This window comes from Ischnura elegans, chromosome 4, assembly GCF_921293095.1.
Source record: "Ischnura elegans chromosome 4, ioIscEleg1.1, whole genome shotgun sequence".
Taxonomy (NCBI): Eukaryota; Metazoa; Arthropoda; class Insecta; order Odonata; family Coenagrionidae; genus Ischnura; species Ischnura elegans.
This window is the reverse complement of record NC_060249.1, coordinates 122681689-122699594: the sequence shown is the minus strand read 5'-3', so window position 1 is coordinate 122699594 and position 17906 is coordinate 122681689. Positions and strand designations below refer to the sequence as shown.

The 17906-nt window shown below is 37.6% G+C and overlaps 1 protein-coding gene across 1 annotated transcript; it reads right to left on the bottom strand.

The window, feature by feature from the left end:
* Positions 1-4444: 4444 nt before the first annotated feature.
* On the bottom strand, positions 4445-16631 carry LOC124157992 (succinate dehydrogenase cytochrome b560 subunit, mitochondrial-like). The gene is made up of 5 exons (XM_046533129.1): positions 16509-16631; positions 10975-11034; positions 8901-9103; positions 5940-6082; positions 4445-4684 (listed from the first exon to the last, which is right to left on the bottom strand). Exons 1-5 carry the CDS (start codon positions 16526-16528, stop codon positions 4580-4582), a joined length of 531 nt encoding a protein of 176 aa, XP_046389085.1. The 5' UTR covers positions 16529-16631; the 3' UTR covers positions 4445-4579.
* Between the last annotated feature and the right edge of the window lie 1275 nt (positions 16632-17906).

Here is a 17906-nt window from a genome sequence, read left to right as displayed (position 1 = left end):
ATGTTTTACATAATTTCAATAAATATCAGCTGTTTATCATTTTTTCGAAAATTTATTAGCTCGTGAGATAAATATATTCCGCTCTATTTGCGAAAGATTTTCCTTGAAACCAGCCTAATTTTACTGCGACGACACTTATTTTTAATAAACTACACACTTTTATATACACTACACACGACGACACACAAAAAACATGATTTTTTTTTTATATTAAGGAACCAAAAACAAGTATTACAATGAAGATGACGCTTTAACACTAGCGACTAAGAAAAAAATAATCTGCAACATAACACGGCTATAAGAACATGGTTGTCATAATGACACCCTCCCGGCATTCTAGTGTTCATTGGCACCGGGGGAGTTGACATAAAACATTGACGCGCCATCTGGCATACTTCTGCAGAACTAACACCAAACTTCCCCACGCACTGAATTGAGTTGTCATTGGTGTCATTTTTGGAGATTGGAACTCCCCCATCCCGTATAATGGAAGCGTTTTTTTTTTCTTTCGGAGATGTCTTCCTCCGTGATTCACAGTTCGAGGAAACAAAGCACTGATGAAAAGCACGCGGGGCCAAGGCCTGCGAGTTCTAAAATCTCCGCGCTAATGTTCCCGTTGATACAAAATCGATCACACCGCCTCCCCTCTAATATTCCTCGGAATTCCACCAGATTCCACGCGTAATTTTTAAAAATATGAATCGCCTTTGGCGTATGAGTGCTGGAATCTGACGCAAAGAGTGAAACCCAGGGGCCCTCGGCTGGGGCTCATGATGGGGGCCCTCTTTGCCGCGGCATTCGACCCCCTCCGGAAATTTTCAGGAAATTGCATGCCCGGATTCTGACGATATTCTGGCTCTTAAATCGAGAAAAAGGCAGCACATAAAATTTAATAATGTATTATGGTTCTAGCGATCGCTGCGCCCCTGGATAATAGAGGAATTCCTCGAGGAATTAAGGCTAGGGGGGGTTTTAGGCACAACTAGTACTGGGGTGTCTGAGGGTGTGGAATACCCACCAGGGTAAGCGGGAGGTGCGGGGGCCCTCCCTTAGAAAATTTTTCAGATACAAGGTTCAAAATGGCGAGTTTTACGGCCTTCGGAGGGATATTTTATTAATATTTACACTATTTTATAAGCAATATTAATCCAATCAAGTGAAATAGGTTAAACTTAAAAATTTTTCTGAGCTCTGGGGGGGGGGGGGGGGAGTTTATCCCCCAAAACCCCCCTCGCTGCGCCACTACTATTATCTATTCAGTGCATTTGCTCCTTGAAAATTCTCTGAAATCTGAAAAACCTCTAAAATAACCTTTTAGGATAACCCTTTCAAAAAACATCACGTCCTCCTTATCCTTTTGACACCTTTCTTTTGTAACGGAACGGCCCGTCGCCTAAGTCGCGATTCGCACGCTTTAAATTGTGTGGGTCCTTGCCCCTTCTGTCAGCAAGCGAATAATCACACACAAATATTTAGTTTTTGACCCAAAGTTTATTTCCATTTAAAATCCCAGTTGCCAAATCAATTCAATCAAAAGATTTAATTGAATGGTGGGGGCGCAAAATATATCTTGAGTTGTTTTTACTTTTATCGTAATAAAAAACGATCAAGTCACACACAGAGTATAAGAAAATTTTATTTAAAGTGATTACGCAAATGTGAAAGACAATGTCATATTATGAAATAAAAAAGTCACAATATGGTGGTTTCCTATTATTTTATTATGGCCTAAATCGAAAGATTATTATTCCTGGAGTACGTATTTCACGCTTTTAGATTTTTAAATGACGATATCTATTTTTCGCGATTAAATGAAAAGTGAAAATTTTCAAGCGCGTGAAAACGCGATGCCTATAAGTATGAATGCTGGGAAAACTCAGTGTGACGTCGTTCTGGTTCCCGCTGCCACAAGTGAGGTGACCTTGGGGCGAGGCTTTGAGCGCTGATACGACTACCCAATTGCTTCATATACAACTAAAAATGCAGGGCACATACCGGTGGCATAGCCAGAATTTTTTTATTTGCTTTGAGTCCAAAACCAGGGAGGAAAATTTTTGAAAAACAAGGTACCAAAAAATGAATTTTAAACTGTTTTTAACACTTTTCATGATCGAAAAAAACTTTATTTCTTAAATAAATATTTTGTAAATTCATGGATATTTTGTTTCCTTTTACATTCAATTTATTCTTAACATCGCAATTAAAATGTATTTAACTGCTGTGACTCACTGTTTTTCGTACATTTCTTACTTATAAGTAACTAATAAACCAAGCTGATTGAAGGACTAGTTTTTGTAACTACACATTTAAGATCTAGGTACATATTTATCTCGTTTTCAGCAAATAAAATTTCATAATTTAGAAGTCTTGATTTTTTATTTTGTCAAGGGTAGAAATGCTCTAGAATTTTCAGTTTCAAAAGAAATACACATTATGTATTTACCCCCTTTATTTAGAGATTATTTGACAAAAAGTATACACTAGTGTAGTTTCAATGATTAATAATTGCAAAATAAAAGATAAATTTGAGTTTAAAGTGATTACAAAAACAAATAATTCAGCATGGAATAGGGTAGTTTCCTTCATCAAAGAAAATGAAAGGCATTGATTGCGATTCTTTACCCACCATTGGTGTATTCATAATATACAAATTATTTGGTTTTAGAAATACCGGTTTAGACGAATGGCAAGGGTCAATTTTAACCTCATTTCAAAAAGGCCAGATTGGCGCCTATGCGATGCCACTCCACGTGACATCACAGGGACCTAGATGCTATGCATGTAGTCAGGAGTTTTACATCGTCTGAGATCACTGGTGCAGCAAGGGGAGAGTTTGGGGGATAAACCCCCCCGCCATAGCTCAGAGAATTTTAAGTTTAATCCATTGTACTTAATTGGATTGGTATTACTAATAGAATAGTGAAAGGATTAAAAAAATATCCCTCAAAAAGCCGTAAAACTCACCATTTTGAACCAATTATCTTAAAATTCCACAATTTATTAATGTCGCACCTGCTGCTTATCCTGGCGGGTATTACATACCCCCACACACCCCGGTATTAGTTGCACCTAAACCCCCCCCCCCCAGCCTTAATTCCTAGCTGCGCCCCTGTCTGAGATTACCAATGCGTGCATGAGGTACTGAGCTCTGGGAAAATCTCTTAATAATCACCTATTAAAGTTGTCTATGGTCGGAAAGTTTCCTTTGTTTCATAGGGTATTAATAATCCTTATTTAAGCCAAGTGCTGCCGGCTTGCAGGGTACTCTGCTACATACTAGCAGTCTACATTGTAGCACGGCTCATAGCCTCGCACCAAACTGGCCTCACACAGCAGCAGCCAGAACCAGAATGACGTCACATGGGCTTTTCCCAGCATTCATACTTAGCCGTCGTGTTTTCACGTACTTGAAAATTTTCACTTTTCATGTAATCTCAAAAATAAGATATTTTACACTTTACATTTTTAAATGACAATAAGTACTCCAGGAGTAATAATCTTTTGATTTAGGGCAGTTAAAATAAATAGTAAACCACCCATTCTTCACACGTAAACAAACCATAATTCGAATTTGACTTTTCAAATTTTACCCCCCCCCCCTTTCCTCTAATGTTTCTACCTTATCATTTTCCTCTTTTCCCATTTGATCCTTTTCCACTTCTGCTCACGACATTTGTTAATTTTCTTTCAATCAATTTGTCAACAAACTTTGATGTAAAAAAAATTATGATTTTTCATCGTTCTTCTTCCTAATAATCACAGAGCATACTGCTATGTTATTACAGTTATTATGCCATTGATGATCGGAGCGCTTCCATCCAATTTTGGTGGCCATATTTCGAATCGATATCCATAATTAATTTCAAATTCCAAATACAAATCAAGATACCGTTCCAATCGTAATAAAAATGCTAGAATATTGCATTGTCGTCTGGTTCTAAGGTATCCCAAAATTTCAGCTAGATTGCTAATTGGAAAACGGGTCACAACCGAGTTGCAAGATTTGACCTGGACAAGATGCTGAATAATATATATATATATTAATAAAAACATTGTAAGAAAGAATCACTTCTGACTAATACCAAGTTGAACTTTCATGCCACCTTTCAAGGGCATACATAACAAAAAATGCTCGAGAAATGTAAATGGAGGAAGTTTACTTGCTCTCATGGAGGCATGAGTGATTTAGACAGACTTTCAAATTCCTTGGTAATGAATTGTAAACAATTTCTACCCATTGATCTTGATAACTTTTGGATTGCTAACAAGCAGGTAATGAATTTGCGAGCCTCTTAACGCAGTCAATGCAATAGCTCCTTCAAAGGAATATTTTTAATAAATTGATTACTATTATTGTAGTGCAGTCCTAATCAGCATGGTCCATCAATTTCAAATTAGTAAAGAACCATAGGGAAGGAATTCCTTACACACAAAGAAAATTAAATAAAAAAGGCACTATTTTCTTTAATAAATTTAGTACTGATGAAACACATTGATGAATTATACACAAAGCTACCCTACATTTTGTACATTAAATTTACAAATCATTATTGTTTTAGGACAACTAGAGATAGTTAGCTTAGAGTGAAGCCAATCCAAGAGCAGTGATGATGGAAATTGCCAAGACAACATAGCCAGATTTGTACAGATCCTTAATTTTGAAACCCATTCCGTAGTCCCATGCCTGAAAATGAAATGCATACTGTCATTAATAGACAAAGTATGAGATTTTCTGAAAAAAAAAATCATTAGTAGAGACCAAAAAATAAGTTCCATGAGGGTAGTTAAATATCTTTGAGACTTATGTAATCACGTAAAAATAAAGCCGTTGAATGGCTGCCTCACAGGGAGAGATAAAAGTTGCAAGTTAGCCACCATGAATCCCAATTTACACAGAGCAGGAAACTCCACAAGCAAGGGAATAACAATGCATTACACACACATCTATAACCATCGTCAAGGGGCCGATACAATCAAACCATTAAAACCTCGTTAAATCAATCTGACATAGAAATCATAAAGGATAAAATAAAACATTCAATCTTAATTCAAGGCTTAAATAACAAGATCAACACCCTCATTCATTCGAAAATTCCAAAACTGGAATGTTAATTACATCAAACCTGAGTATAACAATTGAATCACTACCGTATTGCAAGGCATGCACTACATTAAAGCATAATTTCATGTCATCAGCTCTTCTTGAGCTGGTTCGGACTTTGCGTCCATCGATAACACAAGGCACTGAACAATCATATAGGTAGAGACAGAAAAAGAAGAAGAAAGATAGAAATAGAGAAAGAAGTGGAGGAGAATATCTTATGCCTTCTCCATCATTCACCAATACCATCACTACTCAACTACAAATGCTTTCTCCAATACAGCGCGGTGAAACTTAACAAAAAACCTTTCTTTTTTTAAACTTCCCCAACACCTCCCCCATTTATGGTCCTGAAAACCTACATATCCGGAGTTAAATCAATTTGCATCACAGTGTGGTGCCACAAATACATCAATAACGGATATGAACAAAATTATTGAATCTTGCATCATTCCTAAGTTGGAGTGTTTTCAGGATGTCACACCTAAACAAGCACTTCCCATTTACCATTAATAAGCCTTATTTCAGATATCACATGCAAGGACGGGAGTGGTGCATCTGGACACAGGAGTGTGCACCCAAAATGAAAGGAAAAAATTTTTAATATTCACAGTGACTTGGGCATAGATTGGAGAAAAAAATTGACAACTGAGAAAAATCTAGCAACAAATGTTCAGAAAATTTTGTTTAGAGATCCTGAAGCTATGGTAATAAAAAAAATCAATTAAAGCGCTTCTGAATGCAATTCAATAAATATGACTGAGAAATAGCCACAAACGACATACATACATCAATAATATTAGTATCAAAGAAACTATTGCTGGAAAAAAATACTCACCAAGTGCCTTATTCCATTCAAGTAGTGATAAGCCATTGGAAATGCTAATCCAGCTTTACACACATACAAAAAGGCTGGATTAAAATGAAAGCTGGCTAGCCAATCAACGTAATGAGGTATATTACTTGGCAAGATAAGAGCTCCTTCAAATAAAAGACAAAGATAAATATTAATTATCAAATTATAACATGAACTGCAAATTATATTAACACACCAATTTTTTTTGAGGAGATACTTTTTCTCTTCTCTCAGTGTGTGATGAAAACATATACACTATACAGTGAATATGTGTTGCTGGTGTCATAGGATAGAACGGGTGCAGCAAGCCACGGCCTGCTCATACCTCTCAAGGCAATACATAGCACGAGATTCACGTAATTATGCAACAGTTATTATCAGGTAGGAAGAAAATTACTTTGCTTTTCCACAAAACACACACTTTATTGCCGACTAGTTTCGGTACACTGTACCATTTTCAAGACTATTGATTCACTAGTCTTGAAAATGGTACAGTGCACAGTGGGCGGAAATCGGAAAACGCCAGACAAAATTACAAAATGGCTTTTTTTGAGTTACAAACTTGAAACTTTGCAATTATACTCAAAAATAATTGAAATTTGTGGATATGTACTTCATTTGACATTGATCCCACCCGTTACTGAGATACAGAGGCTCAAACGTGAACAAATTTCCATAAAAACGCCCGTCTTCAATTTTCTCTGAAAATCTTCCAAAGTAAGTAGATGGTTAAGTTATGGGTGGATTCTTGCGGAATAAAAAACCACATCATCTTTTGGCATAGGGTTTTTCCTTTAATTTTCCGTAATCTTAAAGAATATCATCGATAAATTGTTACCACGCAGTTACAAAATGGCGGACACTGTTTTTCGACAAAGTTTTACATTTAGGTAGAGTTTCAAATAGGTTTTTGGCAAAGTCACGCGGAGTAACTTGTATGAGAACATTCTTTGAAGATTTCTTGATGTGCTTATGCAGTTATCTTTGATATAAGTTTGCGTCGCCGGAAATTACATCGATTTTTCGATCGCCCGGCAGGGTTTGTCTCCGCGCGTCAGAAGTTGGATTAGCCGCAACGCGGTAAGGTTATTAAAGCTTTATGGGTTTTAACGCTCAGCATTCACCGTTTTTATGTTTTGCTTCAAGACACCAATTCTCAAATGGTCTATGGTGAAGACGTTGGAGGTTTTTCAGCCGAGGTTAGTGCACGTTTCATTGAAGTTCATTTCGTTTTCTTTGGATACGATCGAAGACCATGCTTCTATTAAAAGCGTTCAAATCTTGAAAAAGTGAGTTGCTTTCCTGGGACTCATACAAAGGCCTGCCAGAAAGACACCAGTTGAGACTCTCATACCTTCTTTACTCTCCTATCCCTGACCCCCACGATTCTACTGCGAAAACGGTCGTTTTATGACACCGCGGAGCGGTACCTTTGACCGTCTTAACGGGGTATTTACACGGGAACTTCTAGGTTTTTAAAAACCTAGAAGTTCCTGTGAAGGATTCATTCTGCTGGCTTAAATTCCTACACTATTTTACTCGTAGGGTATTATTACCACGTTGACCGCTATGATGTTTTTAGTAGATATGTCCTCTGTTGCCATTGGTGTTTTTCATTCCGTTAACTATTCCCGGATCATAAAACATTAAATGTGTTTTTGTACTTTACTTTAAAATAAATTTTATATTCCGACGCCACAACGGTCATGGCCCATGCGTTAGCAAGAGATTCCGGTCACTCGTGGCGTCACAAATCCACTTTGAAACAGTCGCTCAGAGGCCGGTCACTATGACTGGTGTGGCATGACAGGAGCCACTCGACTCCGCTCACTATGACCAGCATGGCAGTCAACGTGCTAAGCGTGATGAGGTTTTCTTTAGGTCACCTCTGACTCACGGACACATTTTCGAGGAACATAGGTGTCCATCTGTACGAGAGGTTTCACTGGAATAGTAATGCAGCCTTGTTAGCATGAAAATTTAACCTGCAGGCATGATAAGGCAGCCGATCCTTTACTAGAGCAAAGAGCATTGGACAATGGACAGGAGGATCCCAATCCATTGGGAGCAAACTTCCGCTGAGGAATAGCAATTGGTCACATTTAATACTGTTCGCGCCTCCAAAGAGATTTCCTAAAGCCTCACGAAAATACTTCCACCCAATACTGTCTCATCAAGATTAAATTTTTCCAATGTATGACCTGAATATTAAAGGAGAGCTTATCAATTCAAAAAAATCCAGCAGGCCCGAATGGAAATTCCATCGTCACCAGCAAAGAGGATTAAAGGATTTGAAAACCAAAAATACAGTAATGAATTTGGCTCTACACTGTGTCCCTGAATATGATGGCAGACTCGGCCGTCGAAACACTGGGATCAATTAGCCAAAACCACAGCGGGTAGGAAATCCAATAATTATCCCATCAATGGATGTAACCAACTGCATTAGCCAGGAAAAAAATTAGGGATCCTTGATTTCAGGTGGTGGATCTTCATATATATTTTCGGATCCAAATGCTTCTTTAATTGCCTGCTATAATTATTTAAAAATGAAGTAATAATTCAAGTTTCCTCAGGGTACGTACAATTAAAGAAATGCTATTCGGACTATCATAGACATTTTAATATTTTCAAATTTCCCTCACACATGTTTCCCCGGAATTTTGTCACTTTCTCACTCCCTGAATTTCTTTGTTTGTGTTTCAGTCGCAGATGCTTCAGTAGTGGTGAGGTGGATTTTGCGCTTCCCCGTGATAGTTTCACACCACAGTGCACGCACATGGCAAATATTGAACTCTTTCCATTCTAATGGAGCATTTTATTCACGGAAGCTTTAATTTTATATTTTGGATTCAAATCAGATGCTTTCCGTGACTTTGAATCCGTTGTATCCGATCCGACCAACCCTAAAAAAAATAATAGAAGTCCTAGGAAATGACGTACCGATCCCAACTCCATAAATTATGCCCGACATGATGATCCCAGTGGTTCGGTGCGTGAGGGAGAGCAGCGATGTGAGCTGTGGCTTGTAGATGGACAAGTGTGGGGAGAGGGGTCGACCAATCCTCTCGTTCCTCTGGATGAACGTCTCGTCACTCTTCTTTATGTCCTTCACGCTCACCACTTTGAGCGTCACAAGATTAGGTCTGAAATCAAACCGTATCCATTTCAAAAGTTACAAGTAGGGCTGTTATACAAATACATAATAAAAAAATTATACCTGTCGACACTCGTAAAATTTACATTTATGGTAATTTACACACAGAGTGGAGAAAAATTGTGGCCCAAAATTTTAATCCAGAATAACTGATGCCAGGAGGAACCAAAATTACTATACCCTTTTCCCAAACTGACGGCGGCTGGGCGGTTGAGAGCTAGTAGCCAATCAGAAGCGCTGCCCCTTCCATCTCACTGTTCCCCTCCATCCCCTTCCCTTTTCCCCTCCATGCGGCAAACCAGCATTGCCAGCCCTTGGAAATAACTGTACTTTCGGGGGCAGCAGGAGGAACGCTCGGCGATCTCCATAGATTCTGTTTGGCAACAGTGCAAACTGGAAAGGGATCTGCACTGAATGGGAATCGGAGAGAGACTGCGGCCTCCTCCACACTTTCTCTAGTCGCTCTTCCGTGATTGGCTAGAAGAGTGGGTGGGTCCTGAGCGCACTCAAGGTCAGCCGCCGTGAGTTTGGAAAAAGGGTATATTGATGTCTAGGTCAAAAACGCACCACTTTTAAGCTACAGAAACTTGGAGCCAAGTGCTCAGATTGACTGCAGGTTTGCTCCGTTGCTGCATGCCTTGGATACATCGCGATCTCCGGCACGTTAAGCATTCAAAGTCACAAGTTGTCCAGAGCATTGGGCATCAGGGCAAACTCGCGACCAATCAGAGTGCTTGGCTCAAAGTTTCTGTAGTTTAAAAATGGTCTGTTTTTGATGCAAACATCATCTGTAATTATGGCTCCTACTGGCATCAGCTATCCAGCATTAAAATTTCGTGACACAAATTTTCTCTGCCCTGAATACACACCGGAGAAGAAACAATGAGGTATGAACAAAAACATATGACAATGACAGCAGTAGCACGGAGGAGAAATTATGATCAAAAAACACTTGAAAATTTTTTTTTGCTGCGACTAGGGGTCAAACTATAGACCTTCTGCTTTCCATGTCCAGAACACCAAGGATTATAATAATAATAATAATAAATTTATTTCACCATTGGCAAATTATACATCTGCAAGGCTAAAGTCAATATGAGATACCAGCATACATACATGATTGAATATGAGATACCAACATACATACATGATTGAAAATTTTCCAGGTTCTTGGGAATTCTCAAGATAATCATTTCACTATATGTACAAAACATTAGAAACAGAGCTGAGAGGGTTATAAACATACTAACAGAAAGTGACAAAATTACTTTAAAAACCAGTGTTTTTGGCGGGGGTTTATGATCAATTAAGAAATAATGAAATAGGTATCTTACCACCAAAACCTGTTCATTGAGATCATCACTGATCATATGAGGAAATATTTATTTGATACAACAGTGCATCACTTGAATGCTGCAGAAAGCTTTCCACATTAAATTGGAGTAAAAATCCATCAGTTACTTTGTATGATGAGGAAAATAAAATACGGCAATTGTACACTACATAGTATTACTCATAATTAAAAAGCAAAACTATAATGGTAGAAAAATGCTTATCTCCAACGTATTGATATTAGGACAAGGATTTGTGATAAATGCACCATATGCATAAAATATGTATACATATTCCAAATTATTTTTTCAACTTACATACATAGTTTCAATTTGCAATCAAGTACACTTGTTCTAAAAAAAATAGTATTTTTCATGGTCTAAATGCAAGCAAAGTATGTATGTTAAAATGGGAAAATCAGAGGTAGGCAGATTAATGGTGAGTTTTAAGTTGACCAGGAAACCCATATCAATTGTTTCATACCATTGAATACACTCGTATTTATAAAATAATTCTTTAATTACTCACCGAGTACAGTATATACTGCGGATGATTGAGTTCATTGGGTTCAGCCTGAGGCATCCCATTCTGAAAAGAACAGTATATTGCTTGAAAATTCAATAAAATGGCAAATTTACCACATACAATGGTTATTCCAAAAGTAAGGACCGATTCACCGAAACTATTTGAATTTGGCACAAAGGACAAAACACGCTTGCACGCCGACTCGCAGCATGCCTTACACGTCAAGCGCCACCATTAGGGTTATTACTGTTGCTGTGTGCTGTTTATATTGTCAGGTCCACAATTTTTAAGTCAATTGATCAGCCCGCCGATTGTGTAGTAAGGGCAGTTTTGTCTGCAAGAAACAATTCAGAGGCAGAAATTCATCGGCAGATTACTGAATTACTGATTACTGGCGGCAAGCACTTCGACACAGATGATGAAGTGAAAGAAGCAGTTAAAGAAGATCCATGCCAATTGATACAAAAGAGATTTATTTAAATAAATAAAAGATCGTAGCACTTTTCCACAACATTTTTACTGTATATTTTTATTTTTTTTGTGTCTTATCCTGCATAATTTTTTACTGCGTAAAAAATTTTTGTGGAAAAGTGCTACGGTCTTTTATTTATTTAAATATGTCTAACTCCCACCAATGGAAGCCTGAATCAGTTGAACTTACAAAAGAGATTTCGTAGAGTTATTTTCTATAGGGAGTATAAAATATAGGTGCCCGATATACAAAAATCATACATCATATAAAAATTTGCTAAATTTTTATGGACTTATGCCACTTAATGCAAGAAGGAAGAGTATGGGACTTAGGTTTTTATATGAAATAGTAAAATATGGAAGAGATGGAGGTATTCTCCAGAAATTAAATTTTTATGTTCCGCAATATAACCAAAGATACCAGCAAACCTTCCTCATTCCATTTGCAAAATGAAAATATTGTTGCAACTCTCCCCTAATAAGAATATGAAGGGATTACAGCACTGTATGTAAACAGATTTATCATGGGATAAAAATGTATTTATATCTCAGATAAGTATCATAATTAAGAATAATGTATCATAGTAACCTGCAAAGTATGCATTGTTGAATTTCATTTAATATTTCCTTTGAAGATTATTGTAATAGTTTACATAAGTGTGTTTACAAATTATTTTTACGATTTTTGGTATATCTTTTGTAAAGCATTTTTGTAATAAGTTTTTAAAAATGTTTTCCCTTGGGTTATCAACTAATGTTGTTACAAGACAAGACCCCTGTTTTTTGTATGCCCCACAGTTCTGCACAGCTACAATTCAGAAGTCATTTACTGTTGTTGCCTCAAAGCTGTGGAACGATTTGCTGAAACATGTAAAAGACAGTGCATCACAGGAAATTGTACATCAAAGGAAATAGTGCATCACAAAAATTTATGAAAAACCTAGTGCTACAAAAACTTTTGAATAACATTGATTTTTTACCAATAAAAAAATATTCGCACTACATTATCTATCACGGGTAATACATTTACGAAATATTTGTAGAAGAGCTCTGAAGAAACTAGAATTCGTCAAGCGTGATGTGGGAGGGTTTTCAGATGAAAAAGTGAAGAGATGTGCAATTTTGCACACTACAGGCCACATCTTGAACACAGCGAGCTAATCGGATATGGCTCAAAAAGCTTTCATCAGTGAACTTAATTAGATATAAAGGAAAGCTGTGTGATACTTTAGGTGGATAGTCTTGGAGATTACGTGCTAGGCTAAGATTGCTTGAAAAATTATGTATCTGTCAGAATGACTCAGAGAATGTCATCTTCAAACCTCACTCTTGTTTCTAAGACCAACAGAAATGATAAAATGAGAGAGATATTTTTCTGAATACATAGGTATTAGAATTCAAATTTCCCTGAAAAATGAAGGGTTTAAATCAAAGATAGGCTGGATCAGTTGTCAAATATGTACCTCCAAAGCACATATTCTTTTATTTTTTGTGAGCAACAAGATTTTCTGCACATGCCAATTGAGCTGGCTTGTGCGGTGGCATACAGATGTAGATCACTTACCTGCTGGTTCCAAATCATACACACACCCTAATGACCACTGAATTTTTTTTATAGGGCACTGAGAAAAAAATAATTATCAGCCTTACTGATAATTACCTTTATGATTTCAGCAATCATAAACATTCCAAATCATAAACATTCCCCGGAGACAACTGAAATTTTTTTGATAGGGCACAGAGAAAAAAATAATCATCAACCTTCCTGATAATTTCCCTTACGATTTCAGCAATTTATGGGAACAGGCAAGCAGTGAGTAAAATTGGGCAAATAGTCCGCACCCACAGAATATACATTCCCGTAGTGAGTAACCATCCTGGGAAATGACATATTTCCTGAACAACAACTCCGGCTTATAGATAATACATACATGCATGATAAAAAGGCATCGAAAGTTTAAGTAATTGCTACATTGTAATGTGTAAAGTGCGTCCGGGAAGGTTGGAGGTCGAAGAGCAGGTGGGAGAAGTTAATGTATAAAAAAAAAATATATATATTATGTATGGAAATAATGTAAAGAGATTATTAATTGAAACTATGAATATGTATGTTCTTTTTGGGACTTCAATCCACTAACTTTATTTCTTTTGTTCTTCGGTATCGTCTCGCGTGTCCCAAAAGGGGGGAGCATTGAGGCCAGATAGCCACTTACGTTACGTGTGTGATGTGTGTTAATGTGTTTTCTTTGTTTTCTTTTATGTGTTTGTGGAGCATGAATGTTGAGAGGAGAGGGAGATGAATTGGAAGTTTACAGGCATGCCGCAGGACTGCAGCAAAGAGATTGGTCCTCTCTAAGGGCAGTCTTGAAGAAGATCGCCACTTTACTTCCGCGGCTGACCATGGCGGAGTAACTTGGACGACGGGCGGCCAGCGGTCCAACTGCGATGCCAGTTTAAAGACCCGCGCGTATGGAGAAGAGCGCGCGTGGGCCGAACAGACAACAAATTGTGTCGTCTGCTACGCGGTGTTGGGAAAAACGGCAACACTGTGGGTGCTAGGTAGTCAGCGAAGCGAAGGAGATCGCTCTCTCGGTCTGCAATCTTCCCGCTGGACGCACCTAACTTGAACTCTCCTGACGTGAATTAATTCTCAGTGTTGAAGCATGGACTTCGGAGTATGTGGGTTGTATGATTGTGTGTGTGTTAGCATAAGGTATGTGGCTGTTGGTTTTATTCTGGTTTAAAGGGGAAAGATCAATTTATTGTTGTAATTTTGGGGGCACCCATATTTGGGACTATTCAGTGGACATTTGTCTCCAATTTATTTATTCATGTGTGTGAGGTTCGTCGAGTGCAGGGGTATTTGTGATGTTTTGGGGGTCAGTGGATTGGAGTCGTTAGTGTGGATCAGGGAAAATCTTATTTTGTTTAATGGAATTGTCATTTTGTAGAAAACCCAAAAGGTGCAATTGTCAAATAAATGCCCAAGTTGTGGTGCGATTTGTTTCATAGAAATGATTCTCTTTTTTTTTTGGTTTATTGATCCCTTGCGTGAGGTGTCCCGGACGAATCCCCGTGGTTCATTTAGTTTTAATTAAATGATTTCTCCACTGCTAGCTAGTCGCGAGCAAATTTATGTAACGCGGAACTACCCTCGTCTTTCGGGTTCTGAGATTTAACATGGGTAGATGTAAGAGGGTTACAAATGGCGTTACAACATATGGGAATGAATTTCTTTCTCCAATCATAAAAGTGGTGGGCACTAAAAGCCAAGAATTTAAAATTAAATTTTAAAGAATAAATTTTTAATGGTCATTGGGGTTTAAGTAATTTCAAGGATTCAAAAGTTGCCAGTTGATATACAAGAAAAGATTGGCATCAAAAAAATAAAAGATCACTCCCTCAGCATTGTAAGCCATAGATTGGTTTGGATAGGAAAAGGTAGAGATATATAGCCCCAGACATGCAACATTCACTGGGCTAGATCCTTACCATACGCCACCTACCACACAGATGACATTTTGTGGGGTGTCTGACAATTCCACCTATGGTTTCACCATGGTTATACCATGGGTTCAAACCAAGTCCAACACCGCACTTTTAAATATACAGTGTACTAATACACTTGCGTACATTAAAAAAACATTTATCACCTTAATATCTACAGAAAAAAATTACCAAATGCATTGTGCAAGATATTGAAGCAAGGATCAACCATAAATTTCAATATAATGACATGTATTTCAGTTTCTCTATCCATGTTTAATTAATTTTTATCTACCTAACTGTTAGCAACTAAAATTCTCAGCTGGTTTCATCCCCATTGCAACAACAGTCATTGGAAAAGTGCCAACATTAAGGTATTTTAGGGAACTATAGATATCTGTCTTGTACACATGAAGAGGAGAACAAAATTTAGCTTTGCAGATGTTGATGAGGGAAATATTAAACGAAGAAGAAATGCCAATACAATTAATTTCTTCAAACAATGGGGTGCTTCAGGAAATGGTAAATAATGCAACTGTCTATAACAGAGACTAGCATAAACAAAAGTAGCAAAAAATAGAAGCTATTGTTTTAAATTGACAATCTTTTGTTTTCATATTGACAAAGATGGAAAAACAATGCACCTCTCCACAAAAAATAAGTCTCCATGGAGACTTATGCATGTACACTAAAGAAAATCTTCATATTTTGAAGTATACAGCCTAATAGTATTGAGATATAGCATAGGGGGAGAATGCAACAATTTACATGCTGATTTCTTCAAGAAATTATTTCTGAACAGCTAAATCGGTATAATACTTTGGTCTCTAGTTCCCCTAATGCGCCTTTCAAGTACTGTTTCACTGCAAAGTACGGGAACTTTAACCCTTTCTATAAGACATTTTCGATCAGTTGCAATACCATAGATTCAAAAAAGTCAGTATAAATGAAAATGTTTGGGCCAAGGTAACATAAGTTCCAAAGAAGATAAATATCTTGATACAGCGACCGCATCAAATGCAATGATATGCTTAGAAAATAGAAGAATTCATTTAGAAGGTAGGCCATTCAAAGAATACATCACGAGGTGTATCAAGGAGAATCCTAAGTGAGGGAAAATAATAAGGACTTTCTTAATGAAATATTTACTTCCCACATTTAGATAAACGGAAAATAAGACCCACTATCGTAGAAGATTTGGCGAATCGACGTGCGCCCTGGATCAATCTGCACATATATATGGAATTTCAAATTTAGATACAACAGCCCCTTTAACCTGCAAGACTGTGAGCGTAAAGATTAGCAACGGACCTCATCAATCGAGCAACAGACTTCGATTAAACTAACACGAAAGAAACAATCAGCGCCTATGTATATTCATCTTCTTCATATTAAGCCACTAATCATTAAAGCATAATTTAAGAACAAACTTATGAGGAACAGAAGTACGGGCAGGCCAACGTTAACATCGCAATATGTTTAATCATTGATCATGATATTAATGGGAAACATTGGTGCAAATAAGAACACTAGCGATACAGGCCAAAGATGGTTGCAATTAATACACCATCAGTAATTACCGGACAGTTGAAAGAGCCATTCTTCAACAATAATCCCAGTTTTCCCGGGATGAGAAGGACCAACTTCTAGAACTCGATCCACAGAACGACAGACAAATCGGTCGACGTTCCTGTACTTTTCGCAGCGACACCTATAAATTCAACCTCCTTTTACGACATTAGGAAAAAAATTGCCGAGTCATGTGCGCACGGAGAATTTTTGGGCACGGCACGGAGTGTTTGTGCCACGGCGATTCGTGACTCCCGCAATCACGAATATTACAATAGTCCCCTTGCCCGCAATACAGAATTCCAAAGAACCAAGGACCGCTAGGAAATACCACACAAAACCAACGCGATGCTATACTTTTGGACGGGTGAATGCTATGGGAAAGCGCGGTAGTTCGAAATTGTCTATCCTGCAGTCGTAATTGTGTGTATCAAAAACGGCATCTGCTGAGATAATCAATGATATACAATTATAACATCAGTGATATTGTTATGGTACGGACTTGAGTTGATTAATAAAATAACTGCCTGCTTTATTTACCAGTCTCTGATACCGTGTCACAATCAATAACAATATTAACATGGCAGCCTTTTCAAAAGTAATCATAACAATAACACAAAATAACAGTAACGTGGAATTCGATTGCTCACGTGGTTGATATTGAGCGATTTTAATTCCATTTCCACAATAAGAAATATCTACTTACAGTGGGATACTTTAACATAGAAGTAAGGAAAAAAATTATCCGAACTTCAATTTGAAGAATGCTTCACTTCATAGAAGAGGCAAGGGCAGCAGCGGAGAAATCAAGGATTCGAAATGTTATGCAATGAATGAGGAAAATAAAGTGGATCGACGAACTAGAAGGACTGACAAAAGTAGGGGAGAAGCCCCATAAAAACCCGAATTAGAAGGCTGAACAACATTATCAGCCATACCTTGAGGCAGGATGGCCTGATGAAGACAATTTTCTAAGTAAAAGAGAATGGCAAGAATAATAAGGGAGGGCTTGAATAAAATAAATGGAACAGAGAAAGAAGGAAGTGAATGAGAAGATAAGTTATAACATTTTTGTTTTTCACGATTTGGAAATTATTGGGGAGATCATACTATTTGGTACCTGACTGTTGTCACCGGTAAGTAATAAAGGGAACTTACCTGGTGAGTGATGGGTTACTCAATTAAATACCTATTGAACTTGAACTTTAACGCCAATGCTATTCCTTATGGGAAACTAACACAAAATGGTGCCAATGAACTTCGGCGAGGTTACAGGGACCAACAGAGGATGGATTTCATTGAAAAAAAATGAGAAGCCTGCATTCATTTACCCTCGTTTCTCTCATTCTTGGTATCTGCCAATTAACATTCTCAGATAATCTCTACTGTCTTAAGCATAACTTTGTGGA